Source organism: Grampus griseus (assembly GCF_964374135.1).
Source record: "Grampus griseus genome assembly, chromosome: 16".
Taxonomy (NCBI): domain Eukaryota; kingdom Metazoa; phylum Chordata; class Mammalia; order Artiodactyla; family Delphinidae; genus Grampus; species Grampus griseus.
In genome coordinates this window covers 27361824-27389742 of record NC_139010.1, presented here as the reverse complement: position 1 = coordinate 27389742, position 27919 = coordinate 27361824, and the positions used below count along the sequence as shown (strand labels likewise).

The following is a 27919-nucleotide window of genomic DNA, read 5'->3' as shown; positions in this document are numbered from 1 at the left end:
GGCCTCGGGCGGCGGCCCTCGGCGCCCCGCCCTTCCCGGGCCCGCCCCCGGCTCCATCTTGCCCGAGATCAGTTTGGGACGAGGCGCTGCTCCACCGGGTCAGGTGAGGAACGGCGTACCCTACCGTTGCCATCCCTCGTCCCCCTCGGTCGCCTCGCCCCGGCCTGCTCTGAGGCCTGCCAGCCGGGAGAGGGCGGGGCCCCGCGTGTGTCCCCGAGCAGGGGGGCGCTGGAGGAGCCTGTGGGCCCCGGGAGTGGCCAGCGACTCGGTGTGCGCGTTTTGGGACCCGGGCTGCCTGGTGGGGGCGTTCGGGCGGGGGCGCATTAGGGCGGGATCGGCGAGGCGGCCGGGCAACGGGAAGTCCTGTTCGCCGGTCGTCTGTGCCCCTTGGCTGTCCGGAGGTCCGAGGGAGCTCACTGCCCAAGGGGCCTCCCGCGCAGGCAGGTGGACCACAGGTGGAGGGGTTGAGGCCAGAGGATGGCCCTGCTGAAGCGACCCCACGGAGGGCTGAGTAGGAAAACCGGTGAGCAGCACCGAAAGCTAAGTCCGGCTGGTGACTAGACTTCCTGGTGACACAGCAAATTTAGGGAAACTTGGGACGTTTGTACTTGCTTAGTGAACCTAGGACAGAATGCGGAAGCCTAAAACTGTACACTGGTTCAGGTTTATAATTCTTGGAAACTATTCAGGGAAGTGGCATTCCAGATTAGATTCCTAGTACCTTAGCAGCAGCAAACGTGTGCTGATTTGAGCCCAACCTGTGTGAACAATTCTACAGGAGATGGCTGATGTCTACCATAAAGTGACAGAAATGAAAAGAAGTCGTCCAACTGCCTTTAAACTCTCTAATTTCTGCCAGCTGGTGGGGAGCTGATCTGATAATCTGTCCTAATTAGATAATGAGTGTAATGAGTTACCTATCAGGCAGGGAAGGAGTTCAAGTACTAGATAGGGAGGTAGAAGAGAGAATTTTGACCACTGCAAAGTGAAGCCTCCTTTCAGTCCTCATTGGTGGTGACTGCCTACCCTGTCCATGCAGAGCCTAGTCGTGCCTCCAATTCTTTATTGAAGGGCCCTTGCTGACAGATTTAAATGGTCTTTCCCAATCAAGAGGCAGGTTTTGGAAAATTGTAGTATCTGCTGTTGGCCATCTTCATACACCCTTTCTATTTTGTATTTGTTTCATAAATTTGCAACAGCTGCCTCCTGTGTTCCTGGGCTTCATGCCATCTCTGAGACTTGAATAGTGAGACCCACCCCTTTTAGTAGTTGACTCACTGGGTGGAGATGGTTTGGAAAACCAAGAATGCTTTTCTAGTCTTTTAAAAGTAGTTGCTGACGGAGGATGTTGAAAAGGAAATAAAAGTTCTGGTTCACTGGTATAGTCTGATTATTCCTTGGGCAAAGTTGAGTAGTTTGTTGAGTCACCAAACTCGGGTTTGTTTCAGCTTTTTACAAAAGCTTTTTCAATCTGCATTTTGAATAGATGATACATGCATAATTCCAAAAGGACACTTAGCACTTTTTTTTAGTACATTGAAAAATCTCCTTGTTATGCCCCAGCTCTCCTCTCCAGAGGCAGCAGTGGAGTACTGTTTCCTACTTTCTTGAGTATACTTTCAGGGATATTCTCTCTATATACAAGCAAATAAATGTAATTTTTACACATTTGGTTGCAAATTATGTAGTTTTTCATCTTTTTTCCCACTTAATATGACTTAGAGTGGTTTCACATATGAGTAAAAAGAGAGCTGCTCATTTTTAATAGTTGCCTAACACTTCATTGTATGGCTATCCATAATCTGTTTTACCTGTTCCTTATTAATGGACTTTTAGATTGTTTTTAACCGTGCCACTTGGCCTGCGGAATCTTAGTTCCCTGACCAGGGATTGAACCCAGCCCATGGCAGTGAAAGCACTGAGTCCTCTCCACTGAACTGCCAGGGAATTCCCAACCTTTTTCTGTTACAAATAGTGTGTAATGAATAGCTTTGAACGTATATAATTTTGCATTTGTGTAAGTATTTTTATGAGGTACATCCTGGAAATAGAATTGCATTCTAGTCCTTTATATAATTATACTTCAAAATGTACCCAGATTCATTTTCTTAAAGTTGCTTTAAGTTTTCTCATGTACGGATAGTCTTTATCTTCATTCTGTTCAGAAACTCTTGTTGACGTTAATTCCTCTAGTGCCTTTAAAGGTAAGATTTAATGTAGTAGCTAAAGGCTGTAGAAATAGGACTTTGTCACTGGAACAGTTCCTGAGATTTAGAAATTTAAATTGTTTTTGTAGTCTTTGGTGCTATAAAACTTGTTGCCTTTAAAATTATTATTGGGCTTCCCTGGTGGCGCAGTGGTTGAGAGTCCGCCTGCCAATGCAGGGTACACGGGTTCGTGCCCCGGTCCGGGAGGATCCCACATGCCGTGGAGTGGCTGGGCCCGTGAGCCATGGCCGCTGAGTCTGTGCGTCCAGAGCTTGTGCTCCGCAACGGGAGAGGCCACAACAGTGAGAGACCCGTGTACTGGAAAAAAAAAAAAAATAATAAATAAAATAATTATTAATTTCTCCCATAAATTATTTTCAGACTTCTTCACTTTATTTTGACCCTGACCTCTTTTACCCTTGGTCCATCTGACTGTTCTTGGGTGATATTGTTTCTCCTTTACTCCTTTTTTTTTTATCAGCTGGGCTTGGGGAAGAAGACAGCAAAAAATGATTTAACGTCCTTTGCATCCAGGTCTTTGGATTCCAAATGACTGTTTTAAAACTGACTGGATCAGTTTTCTTATTTTCTTTCAACTTCGACTAAATATATGCCCATTCATTCTCAATTTAGCAAGTTTTTAGCTTCTATACTGTGCTTATGTCATAAGGAGCACTATAATAACTTAAATTTATTTTCTCATTTTCCTCCCCCCCCATCTCTGTATCAGCACCTAGGACAGTGCTTATTAAATAGTGGGCTTTTGTAAGTGTTGAACTGGATTTGTTTGGGGTCCTTTATTAAAAAATTTTTTTATTGGAGTATAGTTGATTTACAATGTTGTGTTAATTTCAGGTGTATGGCAAAGTGAATCAGTTATACATATACATATACATATATTGACGCTTTTTTAGATTCTTTTCTCATACAGGCCATTACAGAGTATTGAGTAGAGTTTCCTGTGTTATAAAGTAGCTCCTTATTAGTTATCTGTTTTATATATAATAGTGTGTATATGTCATTGTTTGGGGTCTTGATAAAAAAGAAATACAAATCATTTATAGCTGTATTGGGGAGACGAGCCAAAACACATATTGAAAAATTTGGCAAATTAGGTGGTAGATTCAGAAATGCCAAAATATTCTGGTATCAAAATATCATTCACAGACCAGCAGCAATAGCATCACCTGGAAGCTTAGTTAGGAATACAGAATCTTGGGCCCCATCTCAGAACTACTGAATCAGTCTGCCTGCTAGACTCTTTTGACAGAAGGTGTGTTTTGATTAAACCCTATGACAAAATATATCTTCAAAGGCCTTGATCCTTATAGGAAATTACAGAAGACATTTTTTATTGTTGTTACAGAATGTCGTACCCGGGCTATCCCCCCACAGGCTACCCAGCTTTCCCTGGATATCCTGTAAGTATTGCCACTTATGATACTAAAATAGCTCATGTCCTTGGCACAGATCTTGTATAGAACTAGCCAGCCCATGACAGTTCTTACAAATATGCTAGAGCAGGGGTCATAAATTCAAATGGCCAGAAGTACTGAGTGGAGTTCATGAGTGAAGGCAGGTGTTGTGGGGAACTACAGGGACTTGGCTCACCTGTGGAAAGGCAGCAGTTAGTCAGGTTAAGCCGCATGTGTCCATGCAGGGAGGCTGACCCAGTGTTGCTGGATAATTCCATATCTTCAAGTAAAGCCAACAATCTGGATTTTATGTGAAATTGCCCAATTGTTAAAATTGGGAAATGAATATTTTAAAATGTTAAATGCTGTATGATTCAGTACAACATGTAGGTAAGCTAAATCGATCCTGAGTCACTGGGGTTTTTTGTTGTTGTTGTTGTTTTTAAGTATTTATTTATTTTTGGCTGCGTTGGGTCTTCGTTGCTGTGCGTGGGCTTTCTCTAGTTGCAGAGATCGGGGGCTACTCTTCGTTGTGGTGCGTGGGCTTCTCATTATGGTGGCTTCTTTTGCTGCGGAGTGCGGGCTCTAGGCACGCCAACTTCAGTAGTTGTGGTGCACGGGCTTAGTTGCTCAGCGGCATGTGGGATCTCCCCGGACCAGGGATCGAACCCGTGTCCCCTGCATTGGCAGGCGGATTCTTAACCACTGTGCCACCAGGGAAGTCCTGAGTTACTGGTTTTTAATCTTTGTGTTAGAAGATTTAAAATAACTTAAGAGGGGGCTTAAGAGAAAGCCCTCGCACAGAAACGAAGACCCAACACAGCAAAAATAAATAAATTAATTAATAAACTCCTACCCCCAACATCTTTAAAAAAAAAAAAAACTTAAGAGGAGCTTGACTCATAGGTAACAAATTGCAGTGGATTAGAGGTCCCTGGATTAGTACTTCTGAGACTTTTAGTATTTGGAGTGCATGTTATAAATGTGCTACCAAGTTCTGCCTTGTTGATGTCTATACTATTCTGAGGACTAACCTCATAGCTGAGGCATAAGTAAGAATTGTGTTTCAATTTTATGCTCATAAGTATGCAGGGCTTCTTTCTAACTCTGGGAGAATAGAAAGAGGGGCCTATACAGATTAATGTATATTCTTATGTGTATATTCTTATGTAAAGTGAATATATAGCTCTCCCGAATTTATCATTGAAGAGATGAGAATTATGAATATGTTCCCAGGTCCCTATGTACTAAACTGGACTCTGACCACCATTTCAGTCAATATCAGCTAATTGTTAAAACAGACAACCCTAACATCCCAATGACTTAAAGCAATAAAAACTTATTACTTGCTTACTTCAGTCTCCTGGAAGTCAGTGGTGGGGGTGGCCGGGGGAAGGGTGTGGTGGGGAGCTAGGAGGCTTTGTTCCATGTCGTCTTGAGGGTTCCCAGGCTCCTTCCATCCTCTGTTGCCTTGGAGTCCTCCACTGGATCTTCTGCTTCCAGCTGGCAGATGAAGGAAAAGAGAGGGGAAGAGAGAGCTTAGAGGATTGGGCAGAAAGTTAAGGGGACCAGGCTGGAAGTCGTGTATGTTACTTCTGTCCACATTCGTTTACCGGTATTCAGTCATATGGTCCTATTTAACTGTAACGGGGTCCTGGGAAATGTAGTCTAGTTTTGTGGCCTGGGAAAAAGTTTAGTGAACATGTAACAGTCTCTCCATACTTAGACATTGTGTGATCTGAACTGAGGTCCAAAATGTCACACCCAGTGTATGACTCAGGTCACCTTATTTTTTTTTCCCCCCTGTTATGCACAGGTCCAGATGTGTTGCAAGAAAGCCATGAATTCTTCTCTTTAGGGTAGAGAGGCAAATCTTCCTATTATTTCCAGGTGCTAGGAAAATGAAGGAACTAATGAGCTTTGCTAGTTGTTCCTGAAGGCTTGAGGTTTGGAAAGAGCCTGGTTCTTACTCCCAAATAGAGAAACAGACCCTTCTTGCCTAACACAGGTAGATTTATATATAACTGAATTCTGACAAACAAGTGTCCTGAAAAACTAGTATACTGATAAACTAGTATGAGATACCAGGACTTCTAATGGGCTTTTTAATATGTAAAAGAATAAGCTAGACCTTAACAGTTATCTTTGTTTGTTTCCTTAGCTAGGTTCTATTTCTCGGTGATCACATTCATTTGAAAATTTTTCTGGTTTTTCAGCCTGCGGGTCAGGAGTCATCTTTTCCTCCTCCTGGTCAGTATTCTTATCCTAGTGGCTTTCCTCCAGTGGGAGGAGGTGCCTACCCACCAACACCAAGTAGTGGCTACCCAGGAGCTGGAGGCTACCCAGGAGCTGGAGGCTACCCAGGAGCTGGAGGCTACCCTGCCCCTGGAGGCTATCCCAGTGCCCCACAGCCAGGGGGAGCTCCATCCTATCCTGGAGGTGAGTCCTGGGTTGTGGAATTAGTATAGCATTTTTTTTCTTCTCTCTTTAATCCTCTCGGTTCCTTCTTGTTTTGTACGAGGTCAGAGTTGCTCTTAGCCTACTTTCTACCTTAGACAGTAAGGACCTAGCTGGCAAGATAGAAGGATAAAGGTTCTAAGGAGGCATGAAAGCTGGGAGCAGTCTCCAAAATTCTGTTGAGAAAGGAATTAGAATAAATCTCATGGTAATAAAGGACCAATATATAATGGTTTGGTTGATAATTTGTAATCTTAAGAACTGATTAAGATATTTCATTTGGCATGATTGTGACCTTAGGACAGCTTTGTCCACAGTATGTAAAAAACCAAACCAACCAACCAAACAAACAAAAATCTTAGCACTTTTGTATTATAAGTTATTAAGGCAGATGAATGAAGTAACCTTTTTTTTAAATTTATTTTTTAATGGGGAAGGATTTGTTGAGAAATTGAATTTAGACCAAAAGGGACTACTGCTATAGCATTAATAGTATATTTTCTTCTACTGTTTCTAAAGTTTTCACTTCAATCATGAGAACTGTCACTGTAGTTTGTTTCTTTTTTTCTCTTGTTCTTCTTCCAGGCCAAGGGTTTGGAGCCCCACCAAGTGGAGCAGGCTTTTCTGGCTATCCACAGGCACCCTCACAGTCTTATGGCGGGGGCCCATCCCAGGTCCCACTACCTGGTATGTACTAACTGTCCAGAGAAAAACAGTACCTTGATATTTTGAATCTTGCAGTTGCTGTTGAAGGAACTTAGTAGTTTATGTTTGGGATCGTCTTTAGTAAACGTTTATACTAAATACTTCTTAGGTAGTATATGGTTTCATGAAGTGTATTAATTTGATGAAAAAGTTTAATCAGCAAGATGGTAATAAGGACCTATGTTTTCAATCAAAAAAAAATTACCTGTCCTGAAGCCAAAAAGCAAAACCTTCAGGAACTTTTCTGCTCATTAGTATAGCACAAAGGAAACAACCCCCAGAACTATGTCCTGTCATCCTTTCCAGATGGAATCAGAATTTAATCTGGTTCAAGTGTTTTGTTCTTTTTTTAGAGTATTGTTTATAAAGAAATTATGTTAAATTATTTTAAAGAAATTAGGACATGGAATATTTTAAAAGGTCCTTGTGACCAAAGTTGGTTTTTGATTCAGTAAATTATAAAACTTAAAAATTATCCTAGTGAATAGTGTGAATATTCTCATATGTTTCCATATTCATAATAAATCAGTGCTGTTTTGAAAAATTAAATCAGTTAAGACCTGATTGCTGTATTTTTTCTTAATATGTAGGTGGTTTTCCTGGGGGACCGATGCCTTCTCAGTACCCTGGAGGACAATCTCCTTACCCTAGTCAGGTATTTTTTTTTTTTTCCTACCTTTTAAATTTAGTCTGGGTAACTGGATAATGCTAAAGAAGGGCACTACTCCTTTGCTAACATTAGAGGTTTCCATGAAGCAGAGGAGATGGTCTAAAACAGTTCACTTAAGACTTTAATCTTTGCTTCTGTTAGACTCCATGCTCTTTGGTCCACCTGCTTTTAAGTACTGTCCTGATGACTTTAATAAGACAAACATAGGTCCCTTCTCACAGGTGATGACACCCATACTCTTTTTCATAGTGATTCACTTGGACTCTTGGCGTTGGTTTTAGTTCTTTTTCCTCCTCCCTTGCTGGCAGTATAACTATGAACTTACTGGGTGGTTGATATTTCTGGCAGTGTTTTATGAAGTATGTTTTTGTTTTCCTTTTTTACCTTTATAACTTTCCACTCTTCTTTCAGATCAATACAGAATCCTTACCTTCCTATCCTGTTTTCTCTCCTGTTTCTGTGGATTATAGCAGTGAAGTAAGGTTTTTTAATGTTCACTAATCACTAGATCTCCTATATATGCCTTCATTTGTTTCTAATTTCTCCTGTATTTGTCTCTCACCACTTCCTTGAGGGCTCATTGTATCTGTTTTTATCTTTATGTCCCTGTAGTGCTTGGCAGGGGTTTAAATACAGTAGTCAATTAATGTCTGTTAAATTGATTTTTCAGGAGTCTCAGAAGGTCTCCCGTATATCAAATCTTTGCCCTATCTCAATATAGCTCCTTATTTTAATATTAAGTTTTATTCTTTAATTGACTTGTTAATTCTTTTATATCCTATGCAAGTTAATAGGAACATAAGCAGTTTTATGTTTACCTTATCTTGATTTTCTCATTTCATATTGTCTATTCATAAAGATCTAGCATTTTAAAGCTTTTTTTAGGCTGGGATTGGTAAGGGGTTACAGAATTGGAAGAAAAAAACTTAGCCATTTTCTGGCTTCCTTTCCAGATTTGAGGAATTTTTGAGCTCCAGAGAGGCCACACAGCTAGTGAAAGTCAAAGCTGAGACTAGATCCTAGCTCTTCTGCCTCTCAGACCAGTGGTCTCTGTTATACAGTGCTACTTTGCTGATACAGTAAATGATATTCCTCCAAAGCCCATAGTAAATTGCTTTCAATCCTTTTTTAAAAAAATTGTTGATTATTAATCATATTATAAATCTGTAGTTATTCTAATCATTTGTTATGAGAATTTTTATTTTAGTTTAGTTTAAGCATGCATTTGCTTTTAAAGACATCATTTTATGACTGAATATAAAAGATTTTTAAACATAAAAACACTAAAAGTAAAACACACATACACATGCAGCTTATCTTGCATAACAATTACGACCCTAAATTGAAACCAGGAAGTTACAGAGCAGTAGATTTTGGGAGATGGAAAGTGGAATAGATGGAAGTGAAATAGACTACCTTGTGAGGGGTGAGCTCCCTGTCACTGAAAATCCCCTGATAGAAGTTGGTGTGTGTGTATGTGTGTGTGTGTGTGTATAGGAAGATGTAAAGAAAGCTTTTGTCTTGGGGCCAGGTGACCTCTCCTGATTGACCCAATTCTAATTCTATGGCAGGTTTTCAGCAGGAAGATCGGAATGAAATGGAAGGCAAAGGGTGGCACTTTTGGTGGCAGATAGTATGGGCTTTGCTGTACTGAGAAATCCTCTGTAGTTAGAGTTTTGACCTCAAGAATATAGACCCTGATTTCTTTGAGTTCAGTATAATGCCTGCAGAATGATAGTATTCTTGATGAAGATTCACTTCAAACTTAGACTTTCAACAAAGAATAAAACAAAACCATTTTTCCCTCTAGATGAAAAATGGAATAAGTCTTTTGGTGGTTGTTCGTTTTTAGAAACAAGAGGATGACAGAAAATGATAGTCGTCAAATAGTGCATGATGAGGGTTAGTTTCTCTTACTGTCTAGTTCAGTGTATTATAAACAGAAGCTTCTGCCCTGCTTAGGATTTTAGTGACAGTGGTTACATCAAAGAAAACTTTCATCAGTGCTTGATACATTAAGCCTCATGTAAAGGCAATATGTTGAAAAATTTTTTCTGCTTGAATATTTGCTACAAGTAGAATAATTTTAGTTTTTCCTTAAAACCAATATACAAATATTTCTTGTTAGTTCTCTGCTTACATTCCTGGCTTAGAAACTACTGAAGGATGATTGTTAGGGCTTATTGGTAGAAGAAAATGTTGGCGTGAGAGTAGAGATGAGTGGGAGGAATTACTGACCATAAAAATGTTTGTCGAAGGGTCTGGTCTCCTTCTCCCCAATCACTTTGCCCCTACAAAGGGGCATATTGGTTGGCATATTGCTGTTGCTGTATTCAATGGGTATAACTCGAAATACCGTTTCAGTTGCCTAGAAAGCAACTGAATCATTTTATGTTTTGAAATGATGTTGATTGCATCTTTAAATGATATTTTAGAGATACTTGGTTAAATAAAATATATTATTAAAATTAAATTTTAAAAAATGTGATGGGGGGACTTCCCTGGTGGCGCAGTGGTTAAGAATCCACCTGCCAATGCAGGGAACCCGGGTTTGAGCCCTGGTCCGGGAGGATCCCACATGCCACAGAGCAACCAAGCCTGTGCGCCGCAACTACTGAGCCTGCGCTCTAGAGCCCGTGAGCCACTACTACTGAGCCCGCGTGCCACAACTGCTGAAGCCCACGCATCTAGAGCCCATGCTCCATTAACAATAGAAGTCACCGCAGTGAGAAGCCTGCGCACCGCAACGAAGAGTAGCCCCTGCTCGCTGCAACTAGAGAAAGCCCGTGTGCAGCAACGAAGACCCAACACAGCCAAAAATAAATAAATTAAAAAAAAAAATGTGAAGGGATATCATCTTGCTGTATCCCATCTCTCTTAAACCCTGATTCGAATATTTTAAGAAAACTAATGAATTGTTTCATAGCTTTGTATTTAAACTTTTTTAAACTTAATTTTGTAATAATTTCAGACTTATAAAAAAGTTGTAAAAATTGTGTACAGAATTCCTGTATACATACAGTTTACTCAGATTCTTACATAAATACAGTACAGGAAATAACAGTTTTATAATACTATTACCCAACCTTTAGACTTCATCACTTGTCCCAGTAATGTCCTTCTGGTTCAGGATCAAATCCAGGATGAAACATTGCATTTGTTGTCATGTCTCTTAAGTTTCCTTTAATATGAAATAATTCTTCAGTCTTTGTTGTTAATCACCTTGATACATTGGAAGAATACTACCAGTTATTTTGTAAAATATTCCTTAATTTGTGTTTGTCTGATAAGTCCCCCTGATTAAATCTAGGTTATGCCATTTTGGCAGGAATACCACAGAAATGATGTCGTGTCCCTAGTGAATCATATCAGGAGGCACTAGTTGTTGATTTACCCCATTCCTGGTGATAATTGGTTTTGATCATTTGCTTCAGATGATGTCTGCTAGGTTTTCTGCTGTAATGTTACAAAGTATGCAAATATCTTGGTTCTCATTATACTTTTACCCACTGATTTTAGCATCCATTGATGATTCTTGCCTGAAACACTTAGTACTGTGGTCTTTGTCATATGGTGATTTTTAAATTTCTTTATAGATTTGTATTTAAAAACATATAGTCCTTGTTTTGCTTTCTGGTTTATTTCCTTATAAAATCGATGAAGAATATTGTAACTCCCAGAGTCTGTAGTCATCAATTTCATTTTCATGCTTTTCTTATTATAAAATGTTTTATGTCTAATAATCAGGGCCCGTACAGGAAATGAAGAGCTATTACCAAAAGTATATTGCTTGTTTGAAATCTCATTGGGCAAGTCTGGCTCTACCTCACTAAAGCCATTATTATATTCTTTAAATAAAACACTGCCACTCGCACTATCCAGGGATCAATCTCTTTTTTGCCCTCCTGTTCTACCAAGAAGGAAACCAAGGCATGGAAAGATTGTGACTATCTTCACAAGCTTGACTCTCTTGTTTCCTGAAAGTTTGGTGTCTGGCTGTCTTTTGGTGGGAGAAAGATAGTCTCTGTCTGTTCCAGAATGAGCCATGAAAATAAATATCCTTATCCTAAAACCTAAGTACTGGCTTCCTTGCCTAAGAGTGATGATCAGAGAAGTCTTTTTCCCCCCCCCAATATTTATTTATTTATTTTGTCACACCAGGTCTTAGTTGCAGAAGGCAGGCTTCTTAGTTTCAGCTCACTGGCTCCTTAGTTGTAGCACATGGGCTCCTTAGTTGCGGCAGGTGGGCTCCTTAGTTGTGGCATTCAAACTCTTAGTTGCAGCATGCATGTGGGATCTAGTTCCCTGATGATGGATCAAACCCGGGCCCCCTGCATTGGGAGTGTGGAGTCTTATCCACTTCGCCACCTGGGAAGTCCCATAATCGGAGAAGTCTTAAGTTGTCTTCCTGTAAGCAGAGAAACCGGAGTTGGCTTTTTTTTTTAAGTTAGTATTTTTTTTAATAAGATGTTGAACATTTTTTCATATTATTTTTCTTCCAGTTTTTTGAGACCCAATTGAAATATAACACTGTATTAGTTTTAGGTATACAACATGTTGATTTGGTATATGTATGTATTGTGAAATGATTACCACAATAACTGATTTGGATTTTATGCCTCTTGTTCTCAGCCTGCTTCGATGACTCAGGGAACTCAAGGAACAATCCAACCTGCTGCCAACTTCGATGCCATGAGAGATGCAGAAATTCTTCGTAAAGCAATGAAGGGTTTTGGTGAGGAAAACATATTTTTGTCTCATTTACAATCAAATTCAAGTGATTGTAGAGTAAAAATAAGCTTTGTATCATAAACCAAGTTTATATGTGAGCCTGTGTGCACATCCCTCAATTTAATCTGGCACCAGACACCTTGTAAGCATCTAAAAGATGTCATCAAGGAGCACCCCACACAGACCTCATCCTTACTTAGACATGTATGGTTCTTTCAGGTACAGACGAACAGGCAATTGTGGACGTTGTGGCCAATCGTTCCAATGATCAAAGGCAAAAAATTAAAGCAGCTTTTAAGACCATGTATGGCAAGGTATGTTTTGTTTCCTTTTCAGGAGTGAGCATGAACAGTGGCCTTACGCCCTGCATTCTGTCAGGTTGGTTACTATCTTTTTACTCGTACTGGTGAGTACAAAGAAGAGACAACTAGATTTCAGAGACCCCAGGAGAGGTGTATTCAATATTTCTTTCTTTCTTTTTTCTTAAATAAATTTATTTATTTATCTGTGGCTGCGCTGGGTCTTCGTTGTGGCACGTGGGCTTCTCATTGTGGTGGCTTCTCGTGTTGCAGAGCATGGGCTTTAGGTACACGGGCTTTAGTAGTTGTGGCTCGTGGGCTCTAGAGCGCAGGCTTGGTAGTTGTGGTGCACGGGCTTGGTTGCTTCACGGCATGTGGGATCCTCCTGGACCAGGGCTCGAACCTGTGTCCTCTGCATTGGCAGGCGGATTCTTAACCACTGCGCCACCAGGGAAGTCCCATCAATATTTATTTCTCTTAGAAGGCTTTCCAATTCTAGAGTAGTCCTTGATCTCACAGTCATACCTATTTACTATGTCTGGTAGGTGACACATGTTCAGTAAAAAGTAGATTATGACCACAATCCTGATCAGTAGCTTGGTTCTCAGTCTGCTCCTTACAGTTGGATTCAAGGACTTCTTATGTAGCCCTTGCTTATTTTTGGTCCCTGGTATCATCTTTCACTCCTCTTCCTCCCTCTAAACATATCTTGTATTATGACTTCATAGAACTTCTTGCCATTCCCTGCACACATACTTCTGTGTTTGGTATATGTTGTTCTCTTGTCCTGGAACAACTTTTCCTTTTTTCCTGCATGGCAAACAAATTCTCCAGGATTTGTCTTGATTAAGCTACTTTGTGAAGTTTCTCTCATTGCTCTGGGCATAATTTGGCTGCTTCTTCCACTGTGGTCCCATAGCACTTTGTAAAACCTCTGCTGTAACTAACGTCACTGCCCACTCCCCAAAACTGTGAGCTCCCATCAGGCAAACCATGTCATATTCATCTTTGTATTTATAGTACCAAGTACAGGAACACTAACAGATAGCCACTTAAATATTTGTTGAGTGGATGATCAGTGACTAAATCCAGCAAGATTCTGTGGCTGAAAGGTGTCATCGTTTCTCAAATATAAAGGGCAAGACTGGGTAGCATTGGTTTGCCATTTAGATAGGAATCCTAAACATTTTCCGATATCCTCTGAATCCAGTTTACTTTTCTCAGAATGGAAGTAGAGTTCCACTGGCTGGTCCCACCTCATCTTTTCTACTTTGCCTGCCCAACCCAAAATCCACTTCCTTAGTCTTAAGACTGATTAAGTGACACAAACTCTAGTTTCTCTTAGGGTTCAACATCAGACTCACTTTTCTCGCAAAAGTATTTTCCACATTATGAATTTCTTTAGTTCACATGTGGTCTGTGCTTTGTTGTCCTGAATTTTCTCATACAGCACCTTTGAATTAAAACTAAATTCCCAGCCTATTTTCCTTACCCACAGCCACCTTTTCTCTTGACTTCTTATTAATAAAAATACTATTCCTCTAGCCTGCCTTGGAGTCTTCTTTGATTCCACACTCTTCTTTGTCAATTAATCAGTGAATATTGTTTCAGTGCCTACTGTATGCCAGGCACTGCTTTGTCCTAGCAACTGGTTATTGACTATGTCTTATTGATCTAATCTGTTAAAAGAGCTCTTTAAAAATGTGTCTTCTGTCTCCTTTTTTTCTTTCCACCACTCAAGTCCAAGCCTTTATTACTTCTTACCTAAATATTCCAGTAGCCTAAATTTCATTTATAGCCTCTGTCGTCATAGTCCGTCCTGCCTGTTGATACTGCCTGTTGTTGCTATATCAATGCCATTTTCTTACGTAAAAGTTTCCAGCAACTCCTCCCAACATGCAGAATCAAATCCACACTCTTTAGCTTGGTATTCAAGGTAGTAATCCAAGCATGTAGTTACAACTTTGTTTTACTAATCTCTGAAAACATGACCCTCTAACAAAATTGGTTGTCTTGTTGTTCCATTGAACAAGCTTTGCTCATTCTTGCCTCTATACTGTTGATTCTCAATCTTAGCTGAGTATCATAATCTCTTTTCAAACTTAAAAACACACGCAGAATCTCTGGGTATTCATTCTTGACATAAGTGTTGTTTGTGGGTTTTTTTTTGGAAAAATTCTGCAGATGATTTTAATGCATATAGCCAAGGCTGGGAACCACTTTTCTGTTCCTTGTTTGTGTTCTTTCTCCTTGCCTGAAATACCTTTCTTCTTTCTCTTTGCCTGCTAATTTTTACATATTCTTCAAGATCTGGACTAAAAGTTTTCTCTGAGCTCTCTAGCCCACTTTAACTTTTCCTATTTCAGCTTATTTCTGTGCTACTTACTCATCTCACGCTGGAGTACGGGCTGCTTTATATTAACTTTTTAAAAATGTTTATCTTATCGTTTCAAATAAGAACATGATGATGACAATTTCTATTTCCTCATAGAGTAAGAACAGTTTCTTATACTAAGTAAATATCTGTTTATCATTTTGTTAATTTGAATTATTCTTTGTTTCCTATACCTCTTATTTTGTACCTAGTGTGGTGGTGGAACTATAATAAATTTATTATTAAGTGTTTATTGATAGAATGAGTAAAATATATCTGCTTGAGTGTAATAAACTTAAAATAAATATTTATTCCTTAGTATATAATATTCAGAACAGCAATTGAGGCTTTCATATAGCAATTCAATTCCATTTTTTCATATTGTCCTTAAAAAATTTAAGCAAAACAAAATTTGGAGAGCACATATACTTAGCTTGTATTTGTAATTTAACAGGATTTAATCAAAGATCTTAAGTCAGAGTTAAGTGGAAATATGGAAGAACTGATCCTTGCCCTGTTCATGCCACCTACGTATTATGATGCCTGGAGTTTACAGAATGCAATGAAGGTAGTATATGGCATTTACTTTGAGTATTTTATCCTATTTCAAATGTAAAGCCCCATAAATTTTGGCAGTTTTGAATTTATAGTGACAGCTAAATCAGTACATTATTTTATATCATCTGAATATATAGAGCTTTTTAGATCTGGGGGCTAAAGAAATATTTGATGGAACAGTAAGATTTAACTACTTTCAGAAATTTCATGATTTGTTGTATAATTCTCCCTTTCTTCACTTCACATAGGGAGTAGGAACTCAGGAACGTGTATTGATTGAAATTTTATGCACAAGAACAAATCAGGAAATCAGAGAAATTGTCAGATGTTATCAATCAGAATTTGGACGAGACCTTGAAAAGGACATTAGGTCAGATACATCAGGGCATTTTGAACGTTTACTTGTATCCATGTGCCAGGTGAGTATAGCATGAAAGTTTGGGTGTTGGTGGAGGGAACATTTTTTACTGCCTGTTGCCAGTGGCCATTCTTTATTCCTTTTAATATTTAGTCCCCTTGGAATCTTGACATCTTTAGGAGGGACAATGCAGAATCCACTGTACAGGTTTCTTTGTAGTCACTACTGAAATTTATTTCTGCAAATCTGGCCTTTGTAAGGAATCAGAAATTAACCTCTTTAAGGTTGTATGAAATCAGAAATCAACTTGAGGCTCTGTGTCTTAGAATGGCGATGAATCTGTACTTTTGAGCTTAGCATTGTACTGCCAGTTAAGTCGGACCATCAACTGAAGGTATGTAGGTCCGCCATGCAAGTGCTACAAGAGTGAGGACTGTGAGGAGAGCCAGAAATGCAGAAAATGTTTCAGCGTTCACAGTACTTAGTACTGTGGGTACTGTGCTTAGTACCCTCCTTGTTCTGATTCCCCAAATGTGCTGGAAAAGTGGCAGAAAATTCTCCAAATAGGGTATTTGGAATGATACTACAAATACACTTAGAATGAGATAATCAGGGTATATTTGAAAGAGATGAGGCAAAATACTAGCACACTGATTCAGTATCAGGAGTTGTTGGCTATCCTGCTAGTGCACAGGTTGGACAGTCTTGAAGATTCTAAAAGTAGAGGAGAGGCTCTTCACAGCAAAGGGAGGTAGTTGCAGAAAAGACAGTGTGCCAAAGTGCGTGGGTATGGAAATGAGAAAAGAAAGCAAATGGATGGGAGGACATTGAATTTACCCACAACAGAGTAACAGAGCAGGGGAGTAGGTTAGCATGAAAAGAAAATCAGGACCAGAGAGTTAATGCTAAAAAATGATTATTAAGACTTTAATGAGGTGCTGAATATTTCTTTATGCAGGGTTCAAGGCCCAGCCATCTTTCAAAGTAAAGGTCCCTATTCCAGGGAGTGGCTTCCTAGGAAAATGGGACTGTATTATGTGCTTGAATCCAAAGGCAATCATCTGGGGAGTTGTTCCTGAGCTCCTTTGCCTGTGCTGTGTTCAGTAGCCCATTTAGAATATGCTTCTACACATGCCTTGTGCCCAGTGCTCTTCAGGAGACAGTTTCTCACCTTCAAGGAACACCTCTCCATTTTGTTGCTCAGACAGACACTGAGACTCCAGAGGGCAGCCTTTCCTTTGTTTGGGTTTGTGTTTCTATTGATATTTTTGAGAGAAACCAACTACCCATCTAAGCTTTACTCTTGTTCAGGCCCAGGCCCTCCCTCTCTTCTTCCCAGTGAAGAGTTTGGTCTATAAATTGGTACAGACTAGCAGTACTTGAGTTATTTATAACTTCTTCTAAAAGGCTCACATGTCATTTTCATGTATACATTCATAATAAATACTTGTATATTAAGATTACACTTGGATGAATGAAAGGACGTTCACGAAACCTCCATATTATATACTCCCTCCTTTGACTTAAATTCCTTGAGGGGAGGGGCCCTGTCTTTCTTGTGTCCCCACCACTTAGCACATCCTGTTGTTTCTGTTCCTCTGGAGAACCCTGACTAATACAACCTGGTACAAAGCAAGTGCTCCATACCTTATAGTTATATGGATGAATACAAAGCGGAACTCAGTATAATGCATATTGATCTTAAATCCCAGCTAAGCAGACTCATAATTTATTTGAGTGGTAGTTTATATCTCCTATTAGAGGAGGTCCTCAGCGTGGCTCAGTAGTCGCTTCATCATGAGAAATCTAAAGTTACTTCAGACCCTGGAGTTCAGGGATATCCAGCCTCCAGGAAACCTCAGTGCTTCTCTCTCCGAACTGAACAGGGGACGGTGCTTATTGGCTCAGAACATGAACCGATAGAAGTAGACCCTATCACAAGAGAAGTGAAAAATGAAATTCCTTTCGTAGCAGAAGGCTTTCTCCCGGAGGATAGAAGTGGCTGCATTGTTAGTGTTCAGGACTTGCTAGATCCCGAGTGTGTGTGTGTGGCCACAGCCTCTGGAGGTGTCATACTTTGCAGTCTCAACACACACCATTCTGTTTCTCCTGGCCCAATTACCACCCTTCAAGCCACCTCCTCAGAGAAGCATTCTTGGACTCTCCTGGGCCATTTGTCATTCCCTGCTCTGAGCCTGCACTTAATTCCCATAGACCTCAGTTATAACCCTAATCCCACTGTGGAGGCATCTTTTATCTCCTTAATGGGAAGAATGGAGTGGCCATAGTCACTTCCAGTCCTTGTGGTTTCTATCATGCCTAGTCTCTTAATACCTGTTAATAAATGTTTATTGAATAAAAACAAAAACAAAAACCCCAAAACTTCTAAACCAAGGACCAAACCCTGAAGAGTAACTTTTTTAAGAACCCCTTTCTCTTGGTGTACCAAGAGAAAGCTTTTTAAAGTGAATGTTAATAAAATTTTCCACACTTTCAAAAATAAAACGTGTGTGTGATTTTTCATGGAAACCTTTTCTGATTTAATTTAGCTCTCAAAGCCCTGAAAACCTCTCATTTTAATATAACCTCATTAAACCATGGTCATATAAAATCCAAAGTTGGCAGTGTAATAAAGTACTAGTTACACTAGTATAGTTTCTTTGGAAATGAAAGATAAGTGTGACAAACTTTATACATTAATTTTTAGTAAATTGTCCCTTTAAATCCAGAAGTGACTAGATTGGAAAAACTTTTTTTTTTCTTTTACAATTTTATTTTACTTTTTTGTCACATGGCATGCAGGATCTTTGTTCCCTGAGCAGGGATCGAACCCGTGTCCCTGTCATGGGGACCTGTCCCCTGCAGTGGAAGTGCGGAGTCTTAACCACCAGACCACCAGGAAGTCCCAGAAAAAAATTATTATTTTTTTTAATAGAACTTGTATCACCTTCTTCTAATTCCTGCCTTCCTCTTTTGCAGGGAAATCGCGATGAGAACCAGAATGTTAACCACCAGCTGGCTCAGGAAGATGCTCAGCGTCTCTGTCAGGCTGGTGAGGGGAAATTAGGGACAGATGAATCTTGCTTTAACATGATTCTTGCCACAAGAAGCTTTCCTCAGCTGAAAGCTACCATGGAGGCCTATTGCAGGGTATGAGCTTTTCTTTTGAAGATTTGGCTTCTATTTTAAGGTGTGAAAATATTTTAACCACTATACTTTTTGTTTACAGGTGGCTAATCGAGATTTGTTAAGCAGTGTCGGCCGTGAGTTTTCTGGAAGTGTTGAAAGTGGTTTGAAGACCATCTGTAAGATACTTTAGTGTTTTGCTTTGTTTTGTTTGTAAATGAGTGAGGCTTTGAATAGTTGTTCCCATTAAGTGGTGATTATTAATATAGCCTCCCTGGAATCTGCTTAGGCAGAGGCCAAGCTAACCCTCTGTTTTTATATGCAATTCTCTATGAATGGTTGGTGGTGTGATCAAATAGGATTGTTTTGAAATTATTTGGTCTTTATTCTCTATGCCCTTCTTGAGGAGTATACAAAAATATATGATAGATTGTGGCATTTCCATTAAGGTGAATAGGAAAGCCCTAAGGAACTACGGAGTGCTACCACACAAAGCGTCATTGTGAGCTCTCCAAAACACCTTTCAAGTACTTAGCCCAATGAGACCCTTTTCCATTTGGAAATTAAAAACCCAGTTTTTGGTGTCCTGACATTCAGATGTTTAATGAAATGGGAATTTCATTCTCATGGAGAATATAAAACTAAAGAGACTATTAGTAACACATTGATATTAGCAATTGAATATCTTACAAATACTACTATAGTAATTGTAGCTAACGTAATGATGTATAGTTAGTACATCTCTACCATCTGCAGGAAGAGACTTTGCTAATTTAATTTTCCTAAGAGAAAACATGTCAGATTTCTTATTATCATTCTCAAATCTTTGCTCAAATCTGTGATTTCTTTTTTTATATTGGAGTGTATCTTACATCCTTCTCTCAGTCAAATGATATATTTGACATCTAGAATTCAGATTTTAGTCATTATTCCTTTTAAGTAAGATATTACCAAGGCACAGTTGCTACAGATTTTCTCACTTTAAGGGGGAAAATGTTAAGAGGCTAATGACTGCATCTATGGAGAGAAAATGGGATTTTTTGGCCAGAGGGAATCTTGTAGAATTGAAGGTAGCCTGTCTGATGCTGCTGGAAAGAAAGGTGGAGGCTGAGAAAAATCAAGGGGAGAATATCTTCAGCTCACCTCAGATTTCTGAGATGATTACGTAGAAAATGATCAAAAGCAGCTAGAAGTGATAGGTGGTGTGTGCACACCTTTTTCAAGTCATTTCACGTCTGAAGCGTCTCTCACTTGCAGTGCAGTGTGCCCTGAACCGCCCTGCCTTCTTCGCTGAGAGGCTGTACCATTCTATGAAAGGTGCCGGCACAGATGACTCCACCCTGGTCAGGATTGTGGTCACTCGAAGTGAGGTGAGGCTTTCTCTGTTTGTCTGATCTTACTTGATTTTGAATGTTGATCCTTTTTTCTTAGCAATATTAAACACATTTTTTCTTCTAGTTTTATTGAGATATAATTGACACTGTGTAAGTTTATAATCGGCACTGTATAAGTTTAAGGTATACAGCATAGTGATTTGACTTATATACATCATGAATATTTTCACAGTAAGTTTAGTGAACATCCATCATCTCATATAGATACAAGATTAAAGGAAGATCTTTTCCCTTGTGAAGAGAACTTTTAGGATGTACTCTCAACAACTTTCATATATAATGTAAAGCAGTGTTAATTATATTTATCTCGTTGTACATTACATACCTAGTACTTACTTATCTTATAACTGCAAGTTTATACCTTTTGACTGTCTTTCTCCAATCTTCCCTCTCCAACCCCTCACCTCTGATCACCAAATCCGATCTCTTTTTGTATGAGTTTGTTCATTTTTGAAGTATAATTGGCCTATAACACTATGCTTATTTCTGTTATACAACATAGTGATTCGATATTTCTATACATTTCAAAAGGATCCCCATGATAAGTCTAGTTATGACATGTCACCTTACAAAGATATTACATAGTTATTGACTATATTCCCCACACTGTACATTTCATACCTGTGACTTACTTATTTTGCAACTGGAAGTTTGTACCTCTTACTCTCCCTCACCTATTTCTTTCCTTCCCCCAACCCCCTCCCTTCTGGCAATTACCTGTTTGTTCATTGTGTCTATAACTGTTTCTGTTTTGTTGTGTTCGTTCATTTGTTTTTTTACATTCCACATATAAGTAAAATTGTACAGTATTTGTCTTTCTCTGTCTGACTTAGAATGTTAATTTCTTAAAAGTTCCTTAGTTGGTTGTCAATCCCTCAGGACTGACATTAAGAAAGGGCTCTCTTTCTCACGGCTGGTAGCGATTGTATAAAGCACAGTGTTCACTTTCCTCATGCTGTGAGAGAGGCTTGCTTAAGTGAAACAGACCGCCAGGGAACTCCAGATGTTTATTTTTTGGTTTTCATTTTGCTTATGTAAAAAACTGTATGAGGGAGTTCCCTAGTGGTCTAGTGGTTAGGATTTGGCACTTTCACTGCCATGGCCTGGGTTCAGTCTCTGGTCGGGGAACTGAGATCCTGAAAGCCACGAGGTGCGGGGGGAAAAAAAAAGAACTGTATGAAAGACCTATGCAGATTAATCCCATTGGACATAAAAATTCTTAAAATTTAGCATACACTTAATTATGAAATAACTGTAAAAAATTTTATATTTATCTTTTTACCTAAATATAGCCTCAGATGTATTCCTTTCTTTGACTTTGTTTATTTAGTGGACTTCTTTTTAATCAAAAGAAAACATATGCTATGAAATTATATGAAAGAAGGTAAATCATTTTTTAAAAGAGAACCGTAATACAGTATTTGGAAAAACCTTCTTGTGTATTTGTTTTTAGACTTAAATTTTCTAAGCAGGATCCCTTTTTCTTTAATTATAATAAAATATACGTAACACATTTTAATCATTTTTAAGTGTACAGTTCAGTGACATTAAGTACATTCACATTGTTGTGCAACCATCACCACCAAAACTTTTTCACCTTACAAAACTGAAAACTCATTAAACGATAATTCACCATTCTCCTTGCTCCCCAACTCCTGGCAACCACCATTCTGCTTTCTGTCCTATGTATTTGACTACTCTAGATACTTCATATAAGTGGAATCATACAGTATTTGTCCTTTTTAACATCTTCAAGGTTCATCCACATTGTAGGATGTGTCAGGATTTCCTTCTTTTCTAAGGCTGAATAATGTTCCATCGTACGCATACACAACTTTTTGTTTATTCATTCATCCGTCAGTGGACACTTGGGTTGCTTCCACTTTTTGGCTGTTATGATTAATGTTGCTGTGAACATGGGTGTACAAATTTTGAGCCTCTGCTTTCACTTTTGTGTATACCCAGAAGTGGAATGGCTGTATTATATGGTAATTCTGTTTTTATTTTATTTTTTTGAGGAATTACCATACCATTTTCCCGTGGCAGCACCAGTTTACATTCCTACCAGCAATGTACAAGAGTTCCAACTTCTCCACATCCTTGCCAACACTTGTTATTTTCTGTGTTTTTGATAATAGCCATTCTATCAAATGGTTTTTAAATGACTAATATATTTGGAATAGTAGATGAAACTAGTATCACCCTTATTCAATATCTTTACAGAACAGTGAATCAGACATTCACTGGGTGACGCTAGTACTGGTATGAATGCTAGCTATAAAATGCCAGTCATCTGGTGTTTTTTCCCCTCTGCTTTGGTTATAATTAGGATCTTTTCACTATTAAAGAATAATTCTAATATCAGTTTTCTTTAACAGCTGTTTTCTAATATCAAAAATATCATGTCTTGCATGCAGATTGATCTTGTACAAATAAAACAGATGTTCAGTCAGATGTATCAGAAGACTCTGAGCAAAAGGATTGCAAGTGATACGAGTGGAGATTACCGAAGGCTTCTTCTGGCCATTGTGGGCCAGTAGGAGAGATTTTTTTAAATGAGTGAAGCTATTCAGAGCTTATCCTTCAAAGCAATGACTGACCTGCATGCAGCAACATCAATCCTCACCTAACCAAAAGAGCTTTGTACTAAAGACTGTGTCAGGGTATTGTGCTTGGTTTGCACATGTGGTTATTGCCTTAATTCCAATGTTATTTTTTTCTCTATATACGATCAAGTAAAGCCATATCACAATGATGAAGTAATAATGCAATGTTTGTAAAGCATAATTCTCACTGCTCTTATTCTAAATAGGATACCAAATTGAATAAAAGTCACAACAGTCTGTAATTCTGTGTAATAATATTGAATAAAAAATTCAATATTGAATAAATTTGAATAAATATTGAATTTAAAAAAAACCCTTGCCTTCCATTGGACAGTTATAGTTGGTAATATGTCAAAACTGTATTATTTTTTTAAAAAATTCAGCTCTTTTGACCTAGAAGAGCAATTTGCATCTTACTTTACATAAATAGGTATTCTATATTCATAAACACTAAACTTCCCACATAGAAAATAGTTTAGTATTGCCTGTAATAACTTTTAAAAGAGGGATTATGTGTTTATGTGCATAAAATATATAGCCTACTTTTACGTCTACTGAGACTGCCTAGAGATCTTTATTGGCCCTTGATTTTTTTAAAAAATTTATGAAAAAAAAGAAAGAAAAAAGAAAGAAAAAAAATTTATGAAAGACTTTAATTTTAGTTGCAATTTAATCATGATTCAAGACAGTGAAGCTTGACACATAAGAGGTGCTGAATTAATGAATAAAAGAGGCTTAAATCATCTTCCTGGGAGACTGAATACTAGCTCTTTGGAGAAGTAGTTCAGGGAGTCAGTGATTTCAAACCTGGCTTTATTCCCAGTACTGAGCAATTACTTATCGAGTATGTTGAGCATTACAGTAGGTTAGGGAAAGTATCAATACAAAGGAAGGAGGTTTGTAATCTAGTGGGGGGTTCTAAACAAAAATTAGGATACAAGGAAATTGTAAATGTTAGACTATAAATTCTGCTGAAGGTAATAACCCTATTTGTTCTTTGTGTTGAGCTCCCTGGTACAAAGCAGATATTTAATACAGATCTGGTGAATGATTGTACTAAAAATTGAGGGGGAGAATAGTAATTATCAATTATATTTCGATAAACATTTGTTTTGTGTAAGTACCAAGGGACATACATACAAGGTGGTATAAGACACAACTTTACTCTTAGAGAGATAGACCTATGTACAACTGTAGCGCAGGGCAAAAGCAAGATACATAGGCAGAAGGATCACTGGCTAAGATAGATTTTTTTTTTGCAGTACGCGGGCCTCTCACTGTTGTGGCCTCTCCCGTTGCGGACCACAGGCTCTGGACGCGCAGGATCAGCGGCCATGGCTCACGGGCCTAGCCGCTCCACGGCATGTGGGATCTTCCCGGACAGGGGCACGAACCCGTGTCCCCTGCATCAGCAGGCGGACTCTCAACCACTGCGCCACCAGGGATGCCCTAAGATAGAGTTTTGATATAGGTTTTGGAAAAGTAAGTAACAGTGATGGGATTTGGTAAAGGTGAGAAAGAGGGGTGTAAGGTACTAGGGAAAGATATGAGCTATATATTTTTAAACTTAAAAATTGAGGGCTTCCCTGGTGGTGCAGTGGTTAAGAGTCCGCCTGCCAATTCAGGGGACGCAGGTTCAAGCCACGGTCCCTGAGGATCCCGCGTGCCGTGGAGCAGCTCGGCCTGTGCGCCACAGCTGCTGAGCCTGTGCTCTAGAGCCCTCGAGCCACAGATGCTGAGCCCATGTGCCACAACTGCTGAAGTCTACACGCCTGGAGCCCATGTTCCGCAGCAGTAGAGGCCACCTTAATGGGAGGCCTGCGCACCGCAGTGAGGAGTAGACCCTGCTCGCTGCAAATAGAAAGAAAGCCCGCACACAGCAGTGAAGACCCAGCACAGACATAACTAATTAATTATTTTTTAAAATTGAGATATAATTCATATACGATTCATCCTTTTAAAGTGTACAATTCAGTCGTTTTTAGGATATTCATGCATTTGTGCAACAATCACCACAATCAATTTTTGAACATTTTCCTCACCCAAAAAGAAAACTTATACCCATTGGCAGTCATTCCCCCTTTCCCCTCCTCCTGCCCAGCCCCTGGGAATCACTAATCTACTTTCTGTCTCTCTGGATTTCCCTATTGGGGCTTTTCATATGAATGGAATCATACAATGCGTTGCCCTTTGTGTCTGGCTTCTTTGAATTAGCATACTGTTTTTAAGATTCACCTGTGTAGTAGCGTGAATCAATACTTCATTCTGATTTGTGGCTGGATAATCCATTGTTGGATATACATTTTGCTTGTCCATTTATCAATTGATGGACATTTGGGTTGTTTTCACCTATTGACCATTATGAATAATGCTGCTATGAACATTCATGTACAAGTTTTTTCTGTGGACACATGTTTTCAATTCTCTTGGCTATAGTACTATGAGTGGAATTGCTGGTACATACAGTATTTTTATGTTTAACTTTTTTTTTTTGCTGCTCATTAGAACATTTATTTCTCAGAAAATAAGTTTAAGACAGTCATATTACAGTAAGTAAAACTAACTTTTGTATTCTTTACAGACATAAATTTTTCTCTTTATTACCTCTCTTATACCATCTGTTAGAAACAATTCTAGAAAGCAAATAAAGTCACTTTCTACAATAAATAGAGCATCGTGTGCTTCACAGCAGACGTGACTGAGACATAAGCCCCATGCCACAGCAGGACCTGAACCGTTTCCCGTTCTAAAAGAGCAGTTTTAAAAATGAGACTCAGAGAGAGACTGAAAGATTCAAAGAGGCTGAAAAAAAAAAGGGAGAGAGAAAGAGACTAAGAAAGTGTTGGGGGGAAGAAAGAGACACACAGAGAGAGAATGTTTAACCTTTTGAAGATCTGCCAGACTATTTTCCACAGCAGCTGTATGCACCATTTTACGATCCTACCAGCAATGAATGAGGCTTCCAATTGCTCCTCATTCTTATCAACACTATCATTGTCTATTTGAATATAGCCATCCTAGTGGATGTGAAGTGGCATCTCACGGCGGTTTTGATTTGCATTTCCCTAATAACTAACGAGCATATTTTCTTGAGCTTATTAGCCATTTGCATATCTTTGGAAAAATGTCTATTCAAATACCCATTTTTAAATTCGGGGAACTAGGATCCTGCAAGCCTTACAGCGAAAAAAAAAAGGTATGTGTGCACAAGGTAGGATAGTTATTTCAGCGCAGATTCACTCACAACCCTCACTGGGGGAAAAATCCAGAGATAAATGCCTTACTCAACAGTTGCATAGTTTTATTTAGAGAACTGTTATGACTTATAACACTGCAACTTAAAAAAATCTTTTTCTTAATTTTTATAATTTTAATATGTTTATTAGCAGAAATACAATTTGTTTTTAAATTTTGGCTCTGGTAATTGTATCCTAAGCAGAGTTTCCATGGGGAGTAGTGTGTGGGTGTGTGTATAGTTTAATAATTTCTTTTGAAATAGTTTCAAATGTATAGAAAAGTTGCCAGAACAGTACAAAGAACTTCCATGCTCCTATTTCCTCTTCACCCAGATTCTCATATAGTTAACATGTTGTTGGTTCATTGCTCACTCTTGAGTATGTGTGTGTGCGCGCATATATCCTTTGTTATTAGTCTTTTTCTGAAACTTTTGAGGGTTGAGAGAGCAAACTGCAGTCATGATGTCCCATCACTCCTAAACACTCCAGTTGGTATTTTCCCCCAAACAGGGACACTCTTCTACATAACAGCAAACAATCTTCCACACCAGGAAATCAGTATTGGTACAACACTACTACCCAATCTACTAAGCCCATTCAAATTTCGCCCACTATCCCAACAATGTTTCTTTTCCTTTCTGGGTCAACATGCTATACAGGAATAAGTATTGCATTTAGTTGTTGTGTATCTTCAGACTCCTTTAATCTGCAAGAGTTGCCAGTCTTTCATGGCCTTGACAGTTTTATTAAAGGGTACAGACCTTAGTTTCTGCAGGACGGCTTACAACCGAGGTGCCTTGTTTGCAGGAGTACCACAAAATGATGCTTTGCTTTTCCCAGTGAGTCTCATCAGGAGGCACAAAATGTAGACTCCCTCCCAACACTGGTGATGTTAACGTTGATCACTTAGTCATGCTGGTTTCTTAAATTCACTGTTTTTCCCTTTGTAATTGATTAGTATTCCAAAATCATGCCAGTATCCTATTCCTCATCAAACCTCCACACACCAATCTTACCACTGAAGACTCATGTCTAAATCATCCACTTCTATAGTTGGTGCCAAATGGTAATTCTCTATTTCCATCATTGGGTTGGCATTCTACTGTTAGAAAGAGCTTTCCTTTCTCTTCATTTATTTATATCAATGTGAACTTGTGTATTCCTATTTTATTCAATGGATTGTAATCCATTATTATCATTGTTTATCTTGATCCTCAAATTGTCTGTGATTTGGCCAGGAGCCCCTTCAAGCTGGCTCTTAGCAGTGCAACATTTTAAAGTTGTATACTTCTAAGATTCATCCATGTTGTGAAGAGCTGTAGTTCATTCATTTTGACTCCTTTGTAATACGTGATATTGTGAATATATATCAGTGTATTCATCCACTCTTCCGTTTGAGTTGTTTCCAGGCTTTTGCCATTGTATTTTGCCATTCCAACTCTAAAGTAATGTTGAATTTCAAACGTATTAAATTTTTGCATTAACATCATATACTTTGAGTCTGTTTATTGTATAAATATTTAGCACTAGAAGCAGTGCGGTTCTGCATCCTCCCCAACAGTGTGTGAGACACAGGCTCCCTTTTAAAGTATTGTCTTATGTGCATTTTTCACGGAGAAAGGTTTAAATGACCTGTTTTCAAAACCGTTTAATAAAGGCTTTTATTTTATCTTTAAATAAATTTGCTTTTGGTTTTTCTCCTATTTATGGAGAGATACTGAAAGAAAGGGGTCGAAAAAGCAAACTCGAGAGGTGGAAATCTTTGTACTTAGCCAACACTTAT

General features: G+C 38.9%; 1 protein-coding gene across 4 annotated transcripts; it reads left to right on the top strand.

Annotated features, from left to right (window-relative positions):
- The first annotated feature begins 40 nt into the window (after positions 1-40).
- ANXA7 (annexin A7) lies at positions 41-27707 on the top strand. Of its 4 annotated transcripts, none has more exons than XM_082673922.1 (14): positions 41-103; positions 3574-3628; positions 5839-6061; positions 6665-6766; positions 7375-7439; positions 7866-7931; positions 12087-12189; positions 12405-12499; positions 15313-15426; positions 15665-15835; positions 18754-18924; positions 19004-19079; positions 20158-20270; positions 22712-27707. In XM_082673922.1, exons 2-14 carry the CDS (start codon positions 3575-3577, stop codon positions 22832-22834), a joined length of 1476 nt encoding a protein of 491 aa, XP_082530048.1. In that variant the 5' UTR covers positions 41-103; position 3574; the 3' UTR covers positions 22835-27707. The 4 variants fall into 4 exon arrangements, with proteins under 4 accessions (XP_082530048.1, XP_082530051.1, XP_082530049.1 ...); XM_082673923.1 differs by lacking the exon at positions 41-103 and adding an exon at positions 501-523; XM_082673924.1 differs by lacking the exon at positions 41-103 and adding an exon at positions 3459-3480.
- The last annotated feature ends 212 nt before the right edge of the window (positions 27708-27919 follow it).

Excerpts from the sequence above, each read along its gene's own strand:
- ANXA7 (XM_082673922.1), top strand. The coding sequence starts at position 3,575 with ATGTCGTACCCGGGCTATCCCCCCACAGGCTACCCAGCTTTCCCTGGA. Across the intron at positions 6,062-6,664 it reads AGCTCCATCCTATCCTGGAG|GCCAAGGGTTTGGAGCCCCA; the intron begins GTGAGTCCTGGG and ends TTCTTCTTCCAG. Across the intron at positions 19,080-20,157 it reads AAGTGGTTTGAAGACCATCT|TGCAGTGTGCCCTGAACCGC; the intron begins GTAAGATACTTT and ends TCTCACTTGCAG.